The sequence below is a fragment of the Papaver somniferum genome, chromosome 5, assembly GCF_003573695.1.
Source record: "Papaver somniferum cultivar HN1 chromosome 5, ASM357369v1, whole genome shotgun sequence".
Lineage (NCBI taxonomy): Eukaryota > Viridiplantae > Streptophyta > Magnoliopsida > Ranunculales > Papaveraceae > Papaver > Papaver somniferum.
Window position 1 is genome coordinate 83681270 of NC_039362.1, and position 23226 is coordinate 83704495.

General features: G+C 35.8%; 1 protein-coding gene across 1 annotated transcript in view; it reads right to left on the bottom strand.

The window, feature by feature from the left end:
- LOC113279244 overlaps positions 1-20244 on the bottom strand; it is a 41604-nt gene extending 21360 nt beyond the window's left edge. Inside the window, exons 1-2 of the mRNA XM_026527946.1 lie at positions 19908-20244; positions 19537-19805 (exon numbers count right to left, since the gene is read on the bottom strand). Coding sequence (XP_026383731.1) covers positions 19537-19805; positions 19908-20244 — 606 coding nt within the window. The remainder of the gene's footprint in view (positions 1-19536; positions 19806-19907) is intronic.
- Between the last annotated feature and the right edge of the window lie 2982 nt (positions 20245-23226).

Consider the following 23226-nt stretch of genomic DNA (forward strand, 5'->3'; position numbering starts at 1 on the left):
GATAGAAAGAATTGATTTGGCACTTTCACCAGGAATGGTAGAAAGTGTGAAACCTTTCTCTGCAAGATCTTTTTGGACGTCTTTTAAGTTTTTCTCATGTTTATGGCCACTTGGAGGCATATTTGAATATAGAGTATGGGAATGAATAAAAAGTAAGAAGATTGAAGAAGGAAGGATTACAGTAGCGGAACTTACGGAAGAACAATAGAGTTGCAGAGATGAGAGAATAAAAAGAGAAGAGAAAGTAAAAAGAAAGTGGAAAGAAGAGTAAGAAGAATATATAAAGAAGATTTTTTTACTCGAAGAAATAAACACCATTAAGACGAAAAGACATGAGCGGTTGAAAAGCAGCGGTTACAGAAGACGTGTCAAGAAACAGATGGAAGAAAGAATACGTGTGATAAATACAGAATATGAAGAGATGAACAGCTGCGTCATTTCTCACATCATTCTCTACTTTGCAGAGAAGATATGAGAAGAGGCAAGATGTAGGATCAGAATCTCGCAGCAATAATGTCTCAGCGAAATTATCAACAACACAACAACGTCGCAGAACAATATGTCAGATAAAATCATGAGAAAGATGTGATGGTCTTGCGAAAATTAGAGAGTTTGCGAGATTAACATTTGTAAGGTTGCGATAATGTCGCAAGCCATATCCGAAAATAAAGGACATATTAGCTGTCATCCACTATGTATTTCCCTATAAATAGTCGTCTAGTTGTAAAGGGGAGAAGAGATCTTTTTTGAGTAAGAAACAAGTAAATAGGAGAGAGAAAGTCTAGAGCAGAGGTGATTCTTGATTCCTTTATCTTTTCTTGTAAGATTATTCAAAGATTCATCAATAAATTAAGATTGTAAATCTAAAAATGAGTTGAGTATTAATGAAATCATATGAGGGGTGTAGTGTAGGATTTCCTGCAACTACGGGGAAATAGGAAGTTAATTAGAGATATTAAACTTCTTGCAAATTTTTTTAATAATTGGAGTATTTAATCATATAAAGAGGGATGCTAACAACTTAGCAGATATTATTGTTAAAAAGGTGAGAAGAGAGAAATTGTGTATCGAGGAACTTCATAATGTTCCTGAATGTTTAGATACTATCATAGGTAGGTATATTGCGCCTACCATTAATTAATAAAATTCCCTTTGTTATCTAAAAAAAAATCACTGAAATAAAACCAAGATGGGAGAAAGTTTATAGCATGTAGCTTACATACTAAGTAGGGAAATAAAAGTACAAACTACATAAAAATAAATAATTAACAAATTAATAGAATTGTGTTCCATCACATTGGATAGAGAACATAAATATGACAAGATTCAAACATGAGTTTAGCACTAGTTGGAGAACACAAATATGACAAGATTCAAACATGAGATCGGCACTAACAACAGATGGAGCTTTTGATTAGTTTTAAGTTTCTGACAAAAGCTCATGTATAAACTCTATCACTTTAAAAGTTCTTTTCATGAGACGAATATCTTAATTAGTTTTTGAATTTTAAAACAATAAACTAACATCCATTAATCACTTGAAGAAAACTTTCGAAACACCGGCAACAGTCAGCTCGAGGATTAACATTGACAGCGGCAATATCTCCCTCCCCTAGTAAGGACTGATTAAAGTAACCTTTACTTTTCAACATATCAAGAAAAAGAACCCATTCTGGCCACGGATGAGAATCTGAATCAACTGTTTCATTTCCGTTTTCAGTAAATTCTTCATGAAAAACTTTGAGAAATTTTCATCCCATTATGAACCCATTGAAGCAGCAGTACTATAACAAAGTTTGAAAATTTGGAAAGACAAGGTTTTTGGTAGCGGCAGTATAAGCAGTTGAGAGAGGTAATTTCATGGGTACATAAAAGAATATCTCGACACCTAGCTAGAGGGTTAAGAATGATATTAAGTGTTTCTCCGGTGAAGTATTTCGGGTGCAAAATTCAGTGAGGAAGAACTAAAATCTCTGATTTCACTGATTTGCTTCTTAAGACGACAAAACGGGAAAATGGAAAAATAAAGATCTTAATTTTTCAGGTAGAGATGTTTTAGTGAAAGAAATTCTTGATCCTTCGCTCAATCACTTAATGTTGACATTAAGAGTCCCCCACAGGCGTTATTAAGAGCATAGACGGACTTAGAAGAGATTTTATATGCAAGTCTGAGGCAAGAACTCGCAAATTGCATGACATTAAGTGGGATACTATCTGCAAACAAATTTGGAAGGAAGGTTTGGTAGTTAGAGATGTAGAACTACATAATTTGGCGTTTCTCACTAAAACTGCTTGGCGAGTTTTTATGCATCCGGACAGTTTAATGTCTCAGTTGTTTTTTGCCAAGTATGTTGGTTCTCAGTCTACCAAAAAATACAATAACATCTTTCAATCATTTGCAAACCACATTCTTGGGGGCATATATACGTAACAATTCTTCGCGACCTGGTATTGAAGATGTGTTTGGATTAAAACAAAGGATTGGCGAAAGTTTGAAGCATCTAACCAAAAGGTGGAGGACTATGTGTAGTGAGATGGTTGGCCGTGTGGATAAGAGATATCTTATCTTGTCATTTATCAATGCTATGTTCGCAACCAATCTATTGTATGTCCAAATTTTCAGAGTCAAGAACACAATCACAATGACCGAACTGCGAGAACTTCAGGAAGAGTATATTGCTCTAGAGGAAAGGCAAAATGAGATGGAATCATACCCAGTTGCGAATACCAGTTCACATGCAGCGAATGCAAGCTTATTACCCAAACTAATAAACACAGTGGCGAGCACTTCGAAAGGACAACAAGAAAAGGTGACGGGCAACAATCAACAGAAACTGGTGGCTATGGGAAGCCGACATCAAGAGGAGTATGAAAGAGAAAGAAATTTCTACAATCGTGGTGGAAATAACAAGATTCAAAGACTTGATCAGCCGCAAGAAACTTATGGAGGTCAGAGGCAAAACTATCATAGAGGACAGGGAAGCCACAAGATAGTGTGGGAGGAGATCAAGATGCCACCTCTAAATGCAAGCGTGGAGAAAATATGGGAAGCTATAATTTTGATGGAGAATATACCAACACCATGGAACATGGGAACTGAACCACCTCCAAGCAACAGAAGTCATGAAATCTGTTCTTATCATCATTTCCATGGACATACTACAAATGATTGCAGAAATATAAAGAGAATTATTCTGAGAATGATAGATCAAGGAAAGCTAAGCCACTTTTTGGTAGGGAATCCACAATCTCAACCATTTCCGCCTCCACCACTAGAGCATCACAGAGTAAACACAATAAAAGAAAAGGAAACATTCTTCGTAGAAGTTGGTGCAAAAGCAAAGAATCTATTATGTCACTCTATTGTACATTCATACAAGACAATTGAAGATTTTCATGACAATATTTTGAGTAGAGTGTTCGCAAGAGACAATGATGGAAGAGAAATTATGAATATTGCGAAAATCTCGCTGCTAGAGGAATGGCAGAAACAAACTATTTCTTTTACCGCAGAAGAAGTCCCTGAAGGTGGAGAAGTACATGATAATCCATTAGTGGTAAAATTATAAATTAATCCAAAACCTAAAGAAGATGAAGATGTAGAAGCTGAAGATTCATGGGCAATTAATAAAATTCTGATCGATACTGGAAGCTCCATGAATATCCTATTTTATCATACTTATAAAACCATGGGAGGGAGAGATGATGACCTTATACCATCAACATATAAGATATATGGTTTTAATGGTACTGCCAACAAGCCTAAAGGGGAAGTTACTATGCGAAGCCCATTGAAGGGGATATCTTCTGAAATCCCGTTATGTGTCGTTGACATAGGATCACCCTACAATGCATTGATTGGACGGCCTTGGCTACATGGGATTCTAGGTGTAGCTTCAACTTTCCACCAATGCATCAAGTTCCCTCACCCCAGCGGTGTAGGAATCATAAAGGGAGATTGGGTTGAAGGAAAGAAATGTTACGAAACTGAGGTAGAATCCTGCGAAGGAAGAGCAACCAAGAAGGAAAGTTGGCGACACAAAATCAGAGAGACACAAAGAAGTGAGAGGTTGATGGTGGATGCCATCGAACAAAAAGAAGAAGAAACGTTGTGAGGCTGATGCTAGTTCATAGTAAGAAATTGTGAACAATTTACCATCAACGAAGCAATAGCAGAGAATAACAAAGAGGCAAAGAATGGTGAAAGTAATAAAAATAAGAAGTGTATGAATGATTGATTTGTTGCGACACTCTCGTAACAAATAAAATTCTCAAAAATACATTTTATTGAATGAAAAAATTGAGATTGCGAAATGCAAATACAATATGATGATATACGAGAACTTCGCAGAGATAATAAATTCTACAAAAGACAATCAGAGAACAATGACAAAAGAGAAAGGGGCGAACCTTTATGGCGTACACCCTAGTTCGTGAATAAAATTTCGCAAGAGGCAAAAGTAAGACCTAAAGTACGTCATATAAGGGGGTACATGTTGCATGGTTCAGGGAAAGGCTACACCGCCACCGGAACCTGAGTAATGAAGATTTGGGGTCAATAAAGCCCATCCGGGAGAGGCACCTTGGATTTTCAGCTTAAGCATATGACTTAGGTTGGGCGACTAAGGTAATAAGGACTCTCCCAAGGAGTGCAGAATCTGACCAAGGCGTCGAGGTACACGGTTGAGTCAAGAGTGCCAGGGGCGTCTGGAGCGTACCTTGCCATTCTTGACAAGTCTTGGCTTATACTGCACTCGGCCCGAAGAAAACTCCACTTAGGGTGCAGTCTCGTAACTATAAACCCTATAGGTAAAAGGGATAAAAGGCTGCGAAAACAACTGGTTGTTGTTAATACCGGATGGGAGGATCCAACCTTGTATGGTAGAGGTACGCCTCCTTGAAGGGGCAACCAGGGGGGAGATAAGGGCGACACCCTCCATTAGGGAGCTGATAAGTGTCTTAAGACGCAAGTGTCATGAGGCTTTTTACTCGCAAGGGTATTAAGGCTTGTCATATTTGTGCGACAATCCTGAAGAGGCAATAATACTAAAGAGAAAGATAAGACGAGATCAATGGGTTTTCGCATGAAAGTGCGAAGACGTCCTGCGATTTCATCGCTCGACGACAATGTCATGGGGATTTATTTTCGCAAGAATATTTAGGCCTGTCATATTGTCGTAACAATCTTGAAGACGCAATAATACAAAAGAAAAATTGAAGACAAGATCAATGGGTTTTTGCATGAAAATGCAAGGACGTCCTGCGATTTTTTCGCAATGACAAGAGGTGGCATAATAAGACCTTTAACTAGGAAGGCAAAATAAGACCACACAAGAATAAAATTTTGAAAAGAATCAAAATTCACTTCGCATATGATTGCAAAATTATACAAAAACAACTGCGAAGCTGAGGCACAAAATAAGAGAAATCTGCAAAATTTCTCATTTGAATACAAATAACAGAGGAAAGTACGGGAATGAATGAAATCAAAAAATGTTATTTGTCTCCACATGATAAATTTACGCAGAAAGTTAAAAATTGATGATTATATTGATTAACTATATTGCAAGGAATAATTGTTTTAATGAATGCAGGTCAAAATAAAATAAACTTATATATTAAGGAATATGGGGAACCAAGAGAATTCGCAAGTATACGAAAAGAATGAATAAATGTACAAGTGTTACAGAAGATCAAAGAAAGAAACAAAGACTACATCTTAGTTGATTCTTCATCATCTTCATCAAATTTGCTTTCTTCTTCATCCTCATCAGAACCTTTACCTCCATCAGAATCTTCATCACCATCAAATTCTTCATCATCAGCTTCACTATCAGAGATGATCAGACTAGGGGTGTTCTTTGGAATCTCCTCTGAGAGACAAGGATAATCAGAGTGAGGAATACTATAGTCATTGCAAACCATTTGAATAGTTTGATTGCGAAAATGCAGAGAGTCATTCTTAAAGTTCGCAACAATGATCTTGAATTGATTCTTCAATCTAGAATATTTATCGTTGCGAGAAGAAAGACTCTTTGCGAGTTCCCCTTTCTCAGCTTCAAGTTCTTCAATTCTGTGGCGATATCTACTCTCAGAACCGGCGAACAAAAGACAATCCATTAATAATTTAGTGAGAACTCAAAAGAGACAAAAGATTAGTAAAAAAGAACAGTTGGTGACCTTCTCTGTCAGAAATCATATCTCTAATCAAGGCTGTATGCTCAGCTTGGAGACTAATATTTACGCCTAAATCCTTTCTGGCATCATCTAAGATTTTTGCAGCCCAAGCGAACTCATCATCATTATTTATGAGAAGACGAGAACGAACTTGGTTTTCTCTCTCGCTAAGCACAACATTTTGACGATTGGATTCATCTCGTTCAAGTTGAACCTCAAGAAGGATCTCTTGGAATTTCGCCAAAGCCTTAACACCTTGATCAGAGATACGATCTTTATCATCATAAGTTTGCTAATATTGGTTCTTAATTTATTGATCTTCTCTTTAGAATTGAGATAAAAACGTTTAAATTGGTTGGCTAAACCTAAACTAGATCTATGATCAATCTCTAAGAGGCGAAATTTGGATTTAACCTCATTCAAAGACAGAGATGAAATTTTATCATTAGAGAAACTATTAAAAGATTTATTAAGATGTTCAAGAAGAGTGTCATTATCTAGGGCATCGGGAAATGAACGAAGAAGAGTGGCTTCATCAGAAAGACCATAAATGTCTGAAAAAAGGATTAATCAAATAAGATAAGACAATAGGATGAATGAATGAAAGGAAAGGAGAAAAATTGCATACCATAGAGCTGATCATTAGTTTTTTTGAAGAGTAGAAATTTTGTTCCTTTGCGAAGAAGTGTCGGTTTCCAGTTGTTTGTTCTTCTCGCGAAGACCTTTAACTTCAGCTTCTAATTGTTCGTTCTTCTCACGAAGACCCTTAGCTTCAGTTTCCAGTTCTTCATTCTTCGTACGAAATCGAAGATTCTTCTTTTCAAGAATTTCGCGTCTCCTCTCCAAATCTGAGGCAACAGCGAAAGAAGCTTTTCTAGCATGCGAAGAAAATACAAAAAATAATTAAAATAAAAATAAATGTTGAGTCACAATAATGAAGAAGTAAAAAGACGAAGGCATACCAAACTATTGAGAGAAATTAGGAAGCTAGGAGTCACTGATCTGGAGACCCCACGAAGAGAACTATCACCATCCAACAAGGGAGTATCACAAATAGTTGCGAGAGCTTTGCATGTACTGGCGAGGCAATTATCTTCCATCCCCTTCCAAGAATCAGAGAAGATACCATATAACCGTGTCATAGAGGATTCAGGTGGAGAATCTTTATTCGCAGCAGAGTCGTCATCATCATCTTTGTTGTCTTCATCATCTTCAGAACCATCAGGGAAATGAATCTGAAGGAGGAGGATAATTCCCTCTCTTTCTTTTCTTTGAAGAGGATGCAGATGATTTTCCTTTGCGAAGAATATCTTTACCCTTATCACCAGCCGTCGCAGCTTTGGTGGGTTCTTCTGCTTCAACAATAACCTTCACACACAAATGAAGATAGGAAATAGAGGCAACAATATATTGTTTAAAATCATAAAAGAATATTTCTTACCTCATCTGTGTATGAGCGAAGATCTAGCAAGGAATTGGCTTTCCCAGTCCTGCGGTAGCTATCTTTCAGTTTCTGGATCTGTAGAATGTCGCAAGAATCAGCGAACAAAAGAGTAAAGATAAATAAAGAAACATAAAGTGGGCGAAATTGGAAGAAATATACCTCTTTCACTTTATCAGGCCAAGAGAATACCCAGGGTCGATAAGCGGTGAGATTCACAGGAATGACATTAGAACCAGCAATATAGGGTCCTTTCAGCATCAAGGGGAAGACGCACCATTATCATCTTTGGATTGGCGAGGGGTTTTATTTATTCCAGAATGCCAATCAATGTCATGCATGAGCATTTTATCTTCAGCAATAACATCCCTCCTTTTCAAGCGAACACCCCAGCGAGTATTCTCCTTCTTCATAGATATTAGTTCATAATTTTCGAATAAATTCGCTACTGTGTACTTCTCAATGACTATCTCCAAGTCTGCGAATTTAGGATCCCTAAGCTCTTTAGGATAAAGAGATCCTTTACCAGCACCGCGATTAGAAAACTCCAATATCAGACGGATGCAATCCCCACTTAATTGGAAGATAGCTCGCGAAAAATTCGAATGAGCAAGAATTTCATAAAATAGAGGAATGTCAGAGTTATAAAGAGGAATAGGGAGACCTGCGAGAATTTGACCCAGCGAGACTATGATTGTCTGATCATCAAAGTGATCATCAGAGAAAAGTTTAATGGAAAGAATTGATTTGGCACTTTCACCAGGAATGGTAGAAAGTGCGAAACCTCTCTCGGCAAGATCTTTTTGAACTTACTTCAAGGTTTTCTCATGCTTTTGACCGCTTTGAGGCATATTTGAATACAGAGTATGGGAATGAATGAAGAATTAAGAAGATTGAAGAAAGAAGATAGAAGAAAAATTATAGTAGAGGAATTTACGGAGAAAATGATGAAGTTGCAGAAAAAATAAAAAGAGAGTAGAAAGAGAGAAAACGAGAGTAAGAAAGAGTATATATAGAGGAAATTTTTCCGAGAAGATAAACACAATTAAGGCGAAAAGACGTGAACGGTTGAGAAGCAGCTGTTACAGAAGAGTGTCAAGAAACAAATGGAAGAAAAGATACGTGTAATAAATGCAGGATACGAAGAGATGGATAACTGCGGAATTTCTCATATCATTCTCTTCTTCGCAGAGACGACATGAGAAGAGGAAAGATGTAGGATCAGAATCTCGCAGCTGCAACACTTCAACGAAATTATTAACAACATAACACAACAATGTCGCAAAGCAATTTCAGAAACGACATAATAAACGACATCAGCTAAATCATGAGAAAAATATGATGGACTTGCGAAAATTAGGAAGTGTGCGAGATTAATATTTGTAAGGTTGCGAGAATATCGCAAGCCATATCCGAAAATAAAAGACAGATTAGCTGTCATCCACTATGTAGTTCCCTATAAATAGCCATTCAGTTGTAAAGGAAGAGGGGAGAGATCTTTTTAGAGAGAGGAATAAAAAACAATTAGGAGATAGAAAATCAAGAGTGGTTGTTTTTCTTAATCCCTTTATCTTTTCTTGTAAGATTGTTCAAAGATTCATCAATAAAATTAAGATTGTTAATCCAAAAATGAGTTGAATGTTAATGAAATCTTGTGAGGGGTGTAGTGTAGGATTTCCTGCAACTACAATTACAACTAACTTCCCGATGTAGCTTGTGACCGGTTATACCTTGCTTAACAAAGTAGCTTGTGACCGATTACAACATATTACACATTATACGTTACGACCGGTTATATCTCAATTCTTAACATAAGTTAAGATAGGTTCTACCTTGTCATCTTGTATTGGTCATCCAAAATATATTCAACAAAGAACCGTACCAATCATGATTTCCCTTTCGAATATGAATCAAGTTCATACATCTACTTCCTTAAACTAAGTAATAATACATAGTTTTCTAAGATGAAATCGCACTTATATCTTACACATAATCAAGTAACTAAATACATAGATTATGTTGATGTCGTATTTACGAAGGTCAAAAGATAACTGTTATACTTTGTAATTCAATAAATTCCTAGACACTTTGATCATAATGATATGACCAAGTCTAATCACTAGAGTATTACATATATACAGCTTCGCACGTTATGTTTTCAATATAATACGACTTGAAAGATACGTTAGGAATGGAAACATGTCAAGTAAGTATTACTAACCTCAAGAGGAAGGATGATGTCTTCGTTGCGGTAGTTAGTTCTTCCCATTCTTCAGGTCTTCGGAGTAATATTTGTATGTATCAACATTCCTATACTTTCTAATCTAATCTAAACGAAGTTGACTCTAATATTTAATCAAGCGACTCTATATGAGTTTTAATACTAAAATATGACAACCAAACTTGACATACCAACGCCTGGTGGGTTCAACCGAGCTATGCTCTAGCAGTAGGAGATACTTGTAAATTGTACCTATATATCTCCTTGATGAAATCGCTGAGTTTCTTGGTGAAATCATTTAAACTAAAAGTTGATATGTGTTCTCTAGTCTTGATACTCTTTTGTTTAATTCATTATGATCCCTGTTTTTCTTCTTTGTCAATTTTGTTGACAAAAGGGGAAAATTATTAAGTAGTATCTTACTACAACATATGACTTCTCGAAGCATTATATAAGGGGAGTGGATTATGATCTATAGGTTTTACCTATTTTTCAAAAGATGTAAGTATTGACTAAGGGGGAGAACATATCACTGTAGTATTTCTTCAAATTTGTGGTGTAATTGAACTTTGGAAAAGGTAACAATACTATGTTTCTGTATAACAACCATTGAGTAGAGTTGTTTTTCATTCTAACAAAGTTATTTTCGAGTACTCTCTTAAGTTGTTATCGTTATGGATCTTCAACAGCAAAGGTGGTGAACTAACACGTGCAGAACCATATAAGAACTTAAAGTACGAAGAATTCAAGACGTTTGTTGAAGAACCAAGGAAATCAAGCATAGTGGACTTTAATCTAAAAGATTATTTTATGTTAAATCTATATGTATTGGATCTTTTTGTCCCTAAAATTGACAAAGGGGGATATTGCTAGAGCAATGTCGGTTGAACCCACAAGTATTATTATCTCAAGCTTGTTGTCAATGTTAGATGAACACAACTATATCTGATTACTAGTCTACTAAGTCAAGTCTCAGAGTATATTAAAATTTGGTAGTTGATTATCAGTTATCACCCTCGAAGACTGAAGATCGACGAAGACATTTGGAAAACTTCACCAATCAGGTATGTGAAGACTAAGCTATTCTATTTTACTCAATATCTTATCATTCTATTTATTGAGACTATCCCATATTACTTATAGTAGATTTATTGCAAAGAAAAAAAATTGAGTCAAGCTTGTCTTCTTAAACATGTCGAAATATGATTCAAGCGTGGATGTTCAAAGGTCCTTAACAATATTAGTCTGAAATAATTTATTGTTCAATTGGATCAATTGAAAATTCCCCAAGCAAATGATTTTATCATTTGGGAATGTTTCAAATATGAAAAGAGAGAAATACAAAACTTATGTTATTTCATATCAAGGTAAGTTAGCGAACCACTTTGCAAACCATATATATCTGAGTTTCACAAATACAAGCAAGGTTAGTGAACCCGGTTCGCAAACTGTAAGTTCAGTCAGGACAATTCACAAACCCGGTTTATGAACCGTGGTGAACTGAATTTTTCATGTTAGTGTAAAAGGCCTAAAGTTTGCAAACCCAGTTCACGAACTGTGTCCATCTAATCTCTCGAGATGAGTAGGGTCGGCGAACCCGGTTCACGAACCGTAGCACCCTAACTCGCAAATTTTCCTTATGGTTCACGAACCATTTCACTAACGGTCCCAATAGAATTTAGCAGATGCTCAAAGACTTTTTTTTAGAATATGTTTAACACTGCTATGACTCTCATAAAACCTCTAAGACATCATCGATCACTAAAACACTTATATATGTGTATCATGATTAGATTCTTAAGTGTTTAAATGAACGTCAAATTTGAAAAGGTGAGGGTACCCAAATATACCTCAAGCTAAAATGTTTCCTTCCTATAAGTCCTTTCTCCGAAAGTGATTGTCTATGGACTGAGTCGAGACAATACAACAAATCGGTTCACACTTCGTGTGATCGTTTATGGATATGAAATCGAGACAATACAACAACGAAGTATGTTTACTTGATACAAAGGTTCGGAATTAACCAAACACAATAGGATTGCTTATCAAGTAAATAGGAATTAACGTTTGTGTAGTTTACTTTAATTATAATAAAACAATTATAATGCGGAAATATAAAGTAAATGATACAGCAAGATTTTGTTAACGAGGAAAACCGCAAATGCAGAAAAACCCCGGGACCTTGTCCAGAATTGAATCTCAGGATTAAGCCGCTATACAAAATAAACCAACTTCGCATAGTTGAGACCAAACAACTAAACCTATAGTTCACCTAGTTCCGTATGTATTCCCACGCCTCCGACCTGTAAACAAGTCACGTACTTGGACCAATTCCTTTGGTTCGTATTCTAAACAGTAAAGGAACAAAAAATCTGTTTGGTATCAATTCTCTTTAACCAAGTGATATGAGTTGGACAAAGGCTCTTCTGTTTGTCTTAACATAAACTACTTTGCCAGGTTCCAAGATCTATCTTATGTTCAATTACCGAAAGGTAATCGTTAATATTTTGCAATCAATACCTTTAATCCCAAGGAAACATATTGATGCCGATCTACACAACTATTCTATAAAAATACCACAAGGATAGATCGATTATAGTTGGATCCTCTTTTACCGAAACAAGTATTGTGCACACCAAAGATTTATATAACCAAGTCTGAAATCTTTTATCTCTTCTTTGTCTTCAAATCTTCTTAGATCTTCAATAAACACCTGCACACAACTACTTGAATCTCTTGTGATCAATCACACACAGAACGGAGTCTGTTAACAATGGATTATCACAAGATCGTCTTTAACACTAACAACAGTCTAAAGATCCCTGTCGAAACCTTGAAGAGTGAATCTTATATCAGAAGAGAAGATTATCAAGCATAAACAGACTAGGTGCAATCAAAGTTCAACCACCGTTAGTCAATCAAATCAGTATGAAAACAAAAGATAAACCGCAATTATCTAGTTTCCCACCAATGGTACGCGCTAGAGCTTCTCAATCCCAAAGAAGACTTTAAACTGAGCGGTCGTAAGATATTTCGCCTAATTATGTTACTCTCCTCTCCGAATAGGCGGCTTCACCAGTAACAGTACAACATAAGAAGTTTATTGTCACGAAGGATTAGTTTGCTAGAAAGGCAAACTTCAAGTATTTATAGACAAGGAAGTTTGGACACCAAGGAATTTCCAAAACCGAAAATATTCTCAAGATATTCTATAATAATTTCCATATTCGGTTTTCATAATTCCTGAGAATGCTCTGTCCAAAATAATGATCGAAAATCTCCTTGGAAAATCTTTAACTAGCAAATGCACATTACTAATTTTTATTTTCCATATATAATTAAAAATCTTAATTAAAAGATTCTTAACTTATTTAATTTCGATCATGGGATTTACTTCCTTCTTAGCCGTTAAGGAATATCTTTGAACAATAAAAAAATATATGCATTACTGCATGTGTTCAAAGTGTGTCGACACCCTTTCTTTGTAAGTCCTCTTTCATACTTACTCACTTGAAACCGATTTACCACACTTCCAAACAAGTTTAGAATTGGTTCATCTGACTTTCAAGAGCTATGCGATTGATTAAGAACTTCTCAATCACAAATCATGGGTTTAACGGTTCTACCAAAACAAGTTTCGGTTCTACCTCCGTGTGAGTATTGTGCATAGTCACACTAGCTTCCCAAAATTTGGTTGACTAGGTACTAGGATCGGTTCCCCACATATATATGGTATCTAACTCATATGTGTTGCACATGTCCATAGGATCGGTTCCCCTTTTCCTAAAAACGTGTTGCACATGTCCATAGGATCGGTTCTCCTGTCTGCTATAAACCTTGTTGCACTCTATACAAGGATAGATTCCCCTTTGTGACGTTTTGCACCTCTTACTAGGATCGGCTCCCCTTTACCCAGTGTTAGGCCTTACAAACTACACAAACTCGATCATACCAACAAGTGATTACTTAAGATAGGTTTCACTAATAAAAGTCATACCAATACAAAAGTCAGGCCTCATGTGAATATTTTTACCAAGAACACAAACAAGTCATGAGCGGTTATACTAATCACACATATTGGTCGTTCATAAGATATGCAATGAAGAACAGCCCCAATAACGCCTGGTGATTTCCTTTTCGGTTCACAAACAAAGTTCATGAACTTACTTCCTTAAAACACATGTAACAACATTGTTTCCTAGGATAGAATCCTCACCTCATACGCCATACATAATCACAATAGCATTCATACGATTATGTTGATGTCCTATCAACAAAGTTTAATGGTTAAGCAATAAACCTCGTATTGAATTCCTTAATACTATGTCTATCTAGAGTGTTCATGCTTCGCAGTTTTGTTTTCAATATGCACGACTTGAAAGATACGTTAGGGAATGAAACAGTTCAAGTCAAATATCACTAACCTCAAGTGGAAGGATGATGTTGTGGTTGTATCTGTTAGAGCATTGCTGGTCAAACTCGCATGCGTTGCTATCTCAAGCATGTTTGTCAATGTTAGTGATCAAAACAATAAGTCTTGATTTCTAGTCTCTTATATCTAAGTATCGGACTAGGATAGTAGGTGTAGTTGAGCTCAAGGACTTCATGGCGATTCATCATACAAGTAGAAGATCTACTCAAGGAACCGGTGGAACTTCTCGACAAAAAGGTATGTGGAGACTTGAACTTATCTGTCACTCAAAAGTCTATCTATTTTATCTCCTACTCTTTGAGAGAAAAATCGTATGCTATATATATATAGATTAGATCATACACATTCGATCCAAGTATACCTCGCCTATCTATATCTCGAAATATATATTGGTAAGCTTTTCGCTTCGACCAAGTTTATCTTTACCTAGTGACGAAATTCATGAATATTTCAATCACTTTGAAAATTTCTTTGACGAGAAATAGTGTAACAACTATATAACGTCCTCTAAGAATGTTTCAATGATTGGAATGAGAGTTTAGATTACATAACCAATGGATTCCTTGAACCGAAGTTTTCGAACTTTGTTGATCAAGAGAACCGGAAGTATGGCAAGTGCCAAGTCCGCGAACTGCCGAAGTTCTGAAACCCGAGAATTTCTGCTGGAGTTGACAAACTACTTGCGTGAGCCAAGTCTGCGAACCGGCGTAGTTCTCGAACCCGAGAATTTCTGCTGAAGTTTGTAAACTCTATCTAGTGTCTTAAGTCCGCGAACCTAGTCTACGAACTTGAGAAGGTTATATATCTAAAGATGATTTCTGAACTTAATCTTAAAAGACTAAGGAATGCATTTGCAAACCGTGGCTATTAAAGTTCATGAGCCGATTCGAGTGAATCAAATCATCTTTGATTCAATTCTGTCTTGTGTAGTTACATAAGATTTCCTTGCAATTGAACAACTCTCTTAACTAGTTCATTGAGTCAATTGAACTAATTATGGTGAAGAATAACATGGTTGGTATGAAATGCTCATATGGTTAACCTCTTTGAGTAGACTATTGTTGAACCAACAATGTACACGTTTGGGTGCGGTTAACAAACCTAGAAGCGTACAGTCATTTGTGTATGACAAGCTAAGTTTTCGATCTAACGGTTGAGAAATATTAGCTTGAATCTAAATCAGGTTTTCATCTAACGGTGAATATTGATTGCTTTGTCACTAAGGAAAAACCCTGATTTCAAAGTCTATATAAATGAGACATCTAGTATTGTGCAAAACTAATCCCCACACCTTACTTGTGATACTAGTTTGTGTGCTAGAGTCGTTTCTCCTTTAACCTTGGGTTTTCTTCTTCTAAAACCGGGTTTAACGACTTAAAGACTTCATTGGGATTGTGAAGCCAGACCGATACTACTTTTATCGTAGTTGTGTGATCTGATCTTGCATCTTCTATCGTAAGAGTATAATCATATTGATTGGCTTGAGATCGTGAGAGTTCTCCGACCGGCAAGATATAAAAAGTAATCACAAACACCTTCGTCTCATCGTTTGTGACTCCACGACATCTTGTTTCACTACTATACGATTAAGATTGTTGTGAGGTGATTGATTAATCTAGGCTGTTCTTCGGGAATATAAGACCGGATTATCAATTGGTTCTTGTTCACCTTGATTATTATCAAACGACGGAACAAAAACTTTTAGGGTTTTTCTGTGGGAGACAGATTGATCCTTTGATAGACTTGTCTGTGTGAGACAGATTTGTTTATTATTAAAGCCTGCGATTTTGGGTCGTAGCAACTCTTAGTCGTGGGTGAGATCATCTAAGGGAATCAAGTGCGCAGTATCCTGCTGGGATCAGAGGCGTAGGGAGTACAACTGTACCTTGGATCAGGGGGAGACTGATTGGGGTTCAACTATAGTCCAGTCCGAAGTTAGCTTGGAGTAGGCTAGTGTCTGTAGCGGCTTAATACAGTGTGTATTCAATCTGGACTATGTCCCGGGGGTTTTCTGCATATGCGGTTTCCTTGTTAACAAAATTCTGGTGTCTGTGTTATTTCTATTTCCTCATTATATTTATTATAAAATTGAAAAAATACAGGATGTGTGTTTGAATCAATCAATTGGAAATCCGACCTTTGGTTGTTGATTGATATTGATTGATCCTTGGACATTGATATTTGGTACCGTCCAAGTTATTCCTTGTGTTTGATTATAGACTCGCTGATTTATATTAGCTTGAGTGAATCAAAACAAGAGAGAGATATTAACTCCTTGAGATACTTTTATCTAGATTGAGTCTGACTGTCTAGTTGATTCTCTAGTAAGTGTTTTCAGAGTTAGTCCATACAGATTGCTAATCGAAATATTGGGTGGTGTTGTTAGACCCCCGCTTTTTCAGTAGCTCCGTACTTCTTCACTTCTTCAAGTCTTCGCAATACTTGTAATGTCTCATATCCTAATACTTTCAAGCTAACCTATACGAAGTTGACTCTAGTACATTTAATCAAGCGACTCTTAAATGATTTTTGATTCACTAAAATATGACAACCAAACTTGACATACCAACGCTTGGTGGGTTCAACCGAGCTATGCTCTAACAATCTCCCCCTTTGTCAATTTTAGTGACAAAACTCTTACAATCATATGGATAAACAAATTACAAGAATTTATTACACATACGCTTGATTCCCGAATTCAACAACACATAACCTGCATACATTCAATCCTTAAAAATGCAACAGTTCTTGACATTATATAACAAAGCTCATACTCCCCCTAAAGGTGAGATAGGTAGATTTGAAATCCTCACGTCTTTGTTATACCAAATCATATGATATGTTACTCCCCCTTAGTATGTGCATTTCCTCATTTGTTAGATAAACGTTCAAGAACCATTGTCCTCTTCCCTAGTGACACCAATTAATATAAATTGACACCAACATCACTTGTTTACTCCATATGTTTCTCCCACTTTTTGTCACAAAATGATAAAGAAACGAAAAAATAAAGGACAACACGAAAAGGATCTTAAAAATCTCAAAATAGACTTGCAACCTGTTGAGTCAAGCACGAGGGTTCCACACACCTTTTTTGATAACCAATATCAAAACCGAAACTACAAAGTAATTATGTTTTGATATGTTATCATGGAAACAATTTCACAAGCAATTTTCCCTACTAGTTTAGCAAATCAACTAATCACATTAGTTCCTTTGCTAAACCGATTGTATAAATACAACCGCTTCATTCGATAAGACCAAAACAGAGATAAACTCCATTTTTCTCATCAGGTTCTAATTATCCATATAACTTAGACCTTTAAATTTTAAACAAGCCAAATACTAGGTTAGTTAACTAGTATTTTCTTGTTTAGTCATTCGATTAGACTTGACTAACCAAAACCTCCACTTTGATAAGTCTAACTAAGATCAGAATTAACTTAGTTTATCTTATCCGGAATCGAATTGGACTAAACAACTCGTCCCGTCAACATATTCTTTTGTCAAGCCATAAATAATTCATACAAACCAAAAAAAAATCAACTTGCATAATTATTCACCTCAACCGAAAGCAATTGAAACAACATGAACATTAAAGCGCTGCAATTGCACCGTACAATTTTTAATCCTAAACGATTGATACCACACAACAAAGTAAGATAACAATAGTTTTTCTTAACCGGAACCAAATGAATCACACACACATCCATACACTCATAATGGAAAAAAAAAAGCATCAATTTTACCGAAATTTTGTTAAGAAAAAGCAAAAAGATATAAGCAATAACATTAGGCTTTTCTTAAACAGGAAAACAATTAACTAACAAGATTGCTACCTCAATTTCGCATCCAACTTCTCCAATATGATCGCATCTTCTTCTTCCAGGGAGAATTGATATCGAAATACCATTATGTTGTCATCCTTATGCAAAAACAAAAGAATAACAACAACCAAACTTTACCAGAGAAAGTCGGTTTTTAACTATTGCAAGCAAAAATTGAAAACCTGCGAAACACATATGCTTTTATGCTAAACCAAAACCGATTCAACATATTGTGACTTTTTCACATATTGTCTCTATCAGAACCCCTCATGATCCTTTGATAAATCCTACCAACATGGGCTAGAACTTAATCCTGCTAAATCAAAAAGTCACCCAAACCATAAGGGTTCACACCATATTATGAGATCGAATATCAAGGTAATGAAACCGAAATGAAACATCCCATAAACATTCGTAGCAGTGAGATAAAAGCATTTAAGCACAGGCTATGTAAATCGAAAACTATCACAAGAAAAATTACCAATCAAATAATTTTATTTATAATAGTTTTATTCATAATAGACTTACTACAATCAATGAAAGAAATAAAAATTGATGTCTATTCTTCTAACTTTTTAAACTCTAATATCAATCTTTTAGAGTCTTCTCAGAGGTTGAATCCGGATCAGACGACTTTATCGGATTCCAATCATCTTCTATAATTACTAGTCTTGATTCAAGACTAACAACATTGTCATTCACTTCCTTAATTTCCTTTCGCAAGTCCTTTTCCATGTTCCTTACGTCACATAAAATTAGATCTAATTTTAGTGAAAGATTCTTGAGAAGATTATCATTAAGAGAGGAGATCTCTTCATTAGGAACATCTTGTTGAAGTTCTGGAGAGGAATCAGAATCGCCTTCAGAGGATTCAACACGAAGTTTCTTGTTAGGAAACAATATGGTCCAAACTTTTTCAGTTTTGCGAGAGTTGCAACTGGAGGTAGACATACTTGTCAAAACTCTATGAAAATGAGGTAAGAGGTTATTTTTCTTATAAGCTCTTAGAATTTTTACTCAAAATCTTTGAGAATATTATTTCAATTAAAAACTTAACCGAAAAATAATTTTAGAAATATTTTTACCCAAATATTTACATCAGTATTCTTACTGTATATATATATATATATATAAATAACAAGCAAGGATCTATGACAACCAGTCAGGTAGTCACCATTTTGCTGTTGAATTTTCTTCCTTTGGAGATTTCAACATTTACTCTGGACGCGGGATCTTGACATTTTAGAAAATTATTTCTCCTGTTAGAAGAGATCTTTGATTTGTACTTAGATCTTGAATTTTCGGTTTTATATAGTCTCTCTCTCTGTTTAGTATCATAACATTCCTTCTGATAATGCCCTCTTTGTTTGCACAAGAAGCAAACACTAGAATTATTACGTTTTCTGGTTCTAGATTTCATAAGTTTACTTAGTCTTACCTCCTTGTCACTTGATACATTCACGTCGGGTGATGATTTTTTAATGCAATCGAGTCTATCTCCCAGTTTCTGATTTTCTGCTTTTAGCTTCCTTATCTCATCTTGACAACACTTAATATCAAGAATGAGTTTAGATACTTCTATATTTTCGGAGTATTGAGTAACCTCGATTTTCTTCGCTCTTTTGTTAAACTTCTCTTTAACATTCAGAAAACTCTGTTTGAGTTGAGCAAGCGATGATTTTGTTGGGGTAAACTCCTCTTGAGTATCTAGACTTGGAAGACTTTCAGATTCATAGACTTATGCAATGGTTGCAACATGATCTATCTCATCACATTGATCATTCTCATTTGGACAATAATCAAGTGTACCAGTGTAAGTGTTTCTTTTCCACTGTGTATCCTTAGTTGGACAATCTGGAGAGATATGACCAAACCTTCTACATTTGTAGCACTGAGGAATATTATCATCATCATCCCAGGTGTCTTCACTTTTTTGTGAAGGAACATTTTCCCTTTTTGACGCTGGTAATTCTCTTTTTGGATGTCTCAACAGTTTCTTGAATCGTTGAGTAAGAAGAGACAAATGATGATTTATTTCAGCTTTATCTTCAGTCGTTTGATCTTCCCGATCTTCGGAGACTTCCGAATATTGGGTTGAAACCCCTTTTATGGATTTGTAGGCCAAACTGTGTCTTTGTTTAGACATGTTCTCTTGATCAAATATCTTTAGTTTTCCCACTAGAGAACTTCTAGAAATAGAGGAAAGACCATTAGCTTCTATGATTGCATGCTTCTTAGAATCGTATCTTGATGGCAATGATCTGAGAATTTTGTACACTATTTCCTTTTCAGAGATAGTCTTTCCAAGATAGAAAGAGGCATTGATTATCTCAGAGATTTTAATAAAAAACTCTTCAAAAGTTTCGTTGTCATCCATTCGAAGGTTTTCCCAATCGGACGTAAGAGTTTGAAGTCTAGCTTCTTTCTCTGAAGTGTTTCCTTCAAATACGATCTGAAGATTATCCCAAGATTCTTCGAAATTTGACATGTTGATACATGATGTTGTAGATCACGGCTTACAACATGTATTATAGCATTCAAACCATCTGAATTATGCTTAACAAGTGCCTTTTCTTCGTTTGAAAAATCTACTAGGCGTTTAAGCTCAGTATCTGAATTTTCTATCTTTGGAAGAATATAACCATTGAAGAAAAGATCGCATAGCAGATTTCCACCACAGATAATTTGTCCCGTCAAATCTTGGAAGTACGTTAATTGAAGTCGATTCGTGAGAACTCGAGTTCATTCTTATAGGATGGATCGCACCAAACACAGATTGTTAGATTTTTTCGTGTTTGCCTGCTCTGATACCAATTGAAAAGGCGAGGGTATCCAAAAATACCTCAAGCTAAAACTTTTCCTTTCTATAAGTCCTTTCTCCAAAAGTGATTGTCTATGGACTGAGTCGAGACAGTACAACAAATCGGTTCACACTTCGTGTGATCGTCTATGGATACGAGATCGAGACAATACAATAACGAAGTATGTTTACTTGATACAAAGGTTCGGACTTAACCAAACACAATAGGATTGCTTATCAAGTAAATATGAATTAACGTTTGTGTAATTTACTTTAGTTATAATAAAACAATTATAATGCGGAAATATAAAGTAAATGACACAGCAAGATTTTGTTAACGAGGAAAACTGCAATTGCAGAAAAACCCCGGGACCTTGTCCAGAACTGAATACTCTCAGGATTAAGCCGTTATACAAAATAAACCAACTTCGTATAGTTGAGACCAAACAACTAAACCTATAGTTCACCTAGTTCCGTCTGTATTCTCACGCCTCCGACCTGTAAACAAGTCACATACTTGGACTAATTCCTTTGGTTCGTATTCCAAACAGTAAAGGAACAACAAATCTGTTTGGTATCAACTCTCTTCAACCAAGTGATATGAGTTGGACAAAGGCTCTTCTGTTTATCTTAACATAAACTCCTTTGCCAGGTTCCAAGATCTATCTTATGTTCAATTACCAAAAGGTAATCGTTAAGATTTTTGCAATCAATACCTTTAATCCCAAGGAAACGTATTGATGCCGATCGACACAACTATTCAATCAAAATACCACAAGGATAGATCGATTATAGTTGGATCCTCTTTTACCGAAACAAGTATTGTGCACACCAAAGATTTATATAACCAAGTCAGAAATCTTCTATCTCTTCTTTGTCTTCAAATCTTCTTAGATCTTCAATAAACACCTGCATACAACTACTTGAATCTCTTGTGATCAATCACACACAGAACGAAGTCTGTTAACAATGGATTATCACAAGATCGTCTTTAGTACTAGCAACAGTCTAAAGATCCCTGTCGAAACCTTGAACTAGTATGAGTGAATCTTATATCAGAAGAGAAGATTCTCAAGCATAAACAAACTAGGTGCAATCAAAGTTCAACCACCGTTAGTCAACCAAATCAATATGAAAACAAAAGATAAACCGCAATTATCTAGTTTCCCACCAAAGGTACGTGCTAGAGCTTCTCAATCCCAAAGAAGACTTTAAACTGAACATTCGTAAGAGATTTCGCCTAATTAGGTTACTCTCCTCTCCGAATAGGCGGCTTCACCAGTAACAGTACAACAGAGGAAGTTTACTGTCACGAAGGATTAGTTTGCTAGAAAGGGAAACTTCAAGTATTTATAGACAAGGAAGTTTGGACACCAAGGAATTTCCAAAATCGAAAATATTCTCAAGATATTCTATAATAATTTCCACATTCGGTTTTCATAATTCCTGAGAATGCTCTGTCCAAAATAATGATCGAAAATCTCCTTGGAAAATCTTTAACTAGCAAATGCACATTACTAATTCTTATTTTCCATATATAATTAAAAACCTTAATTAAAAGATTCTTAACTTATTTAATTTCGATCCTGGGATTTACTTCCTTCTTATCCGTTAAGGAATATCTTTGAACAATAAAAAAATATACGCATTACTGCATGTGTTCAAAGTGTGTCGACATCCTTTCTTTGTAAGTCCTCTTTCATAATTACTCACTTGAAACTGATTTACCACACTTCCAAACAAGTTTAGAATTGGTTCATCTGACTTTCAAGAGCTATGCGATTGATTAAGAACTTCTCAATCACAAATCATGGGTTTAACGGTTCTACCAAAACAAGTTTCGGTTCTACCTCCATGTGAGTACTGTGCATAGTCACACTAGCTTCCCAAAATTCGGTTGACTAGGTACTAGGATCGGTTCCCCACATATATATGGTATCTAACTCATATGTGTTGTACATGTCCATATGATCAATTCCCCGTTGCCTAAAAACGTGTTGCGTATTCCATAGGATCGGTTCCCGTTTCTGCTATAAACCTTGCTGCACCTCATACAAGGATCAATTCCCCTTTGTGATGTGTTGCACCTCTTACTAGGATTGGTTCCCCTTTACCCAGTGTTAGGCCTTATAAACTACACAAACTCGATCATACCAACAGGAGATTACTTAAGATCAGTTTCACTAATAAAAGTCATACCAATACAAAAGTTAGGCATCATGTGAATAGTTTTACCAAGAACACAAACAAGTCATGATCGGTTATGCTAATCACACATATTGGTCGTTCATAATATATGCAATGAAGAACATCCCCAATAACGCCTGG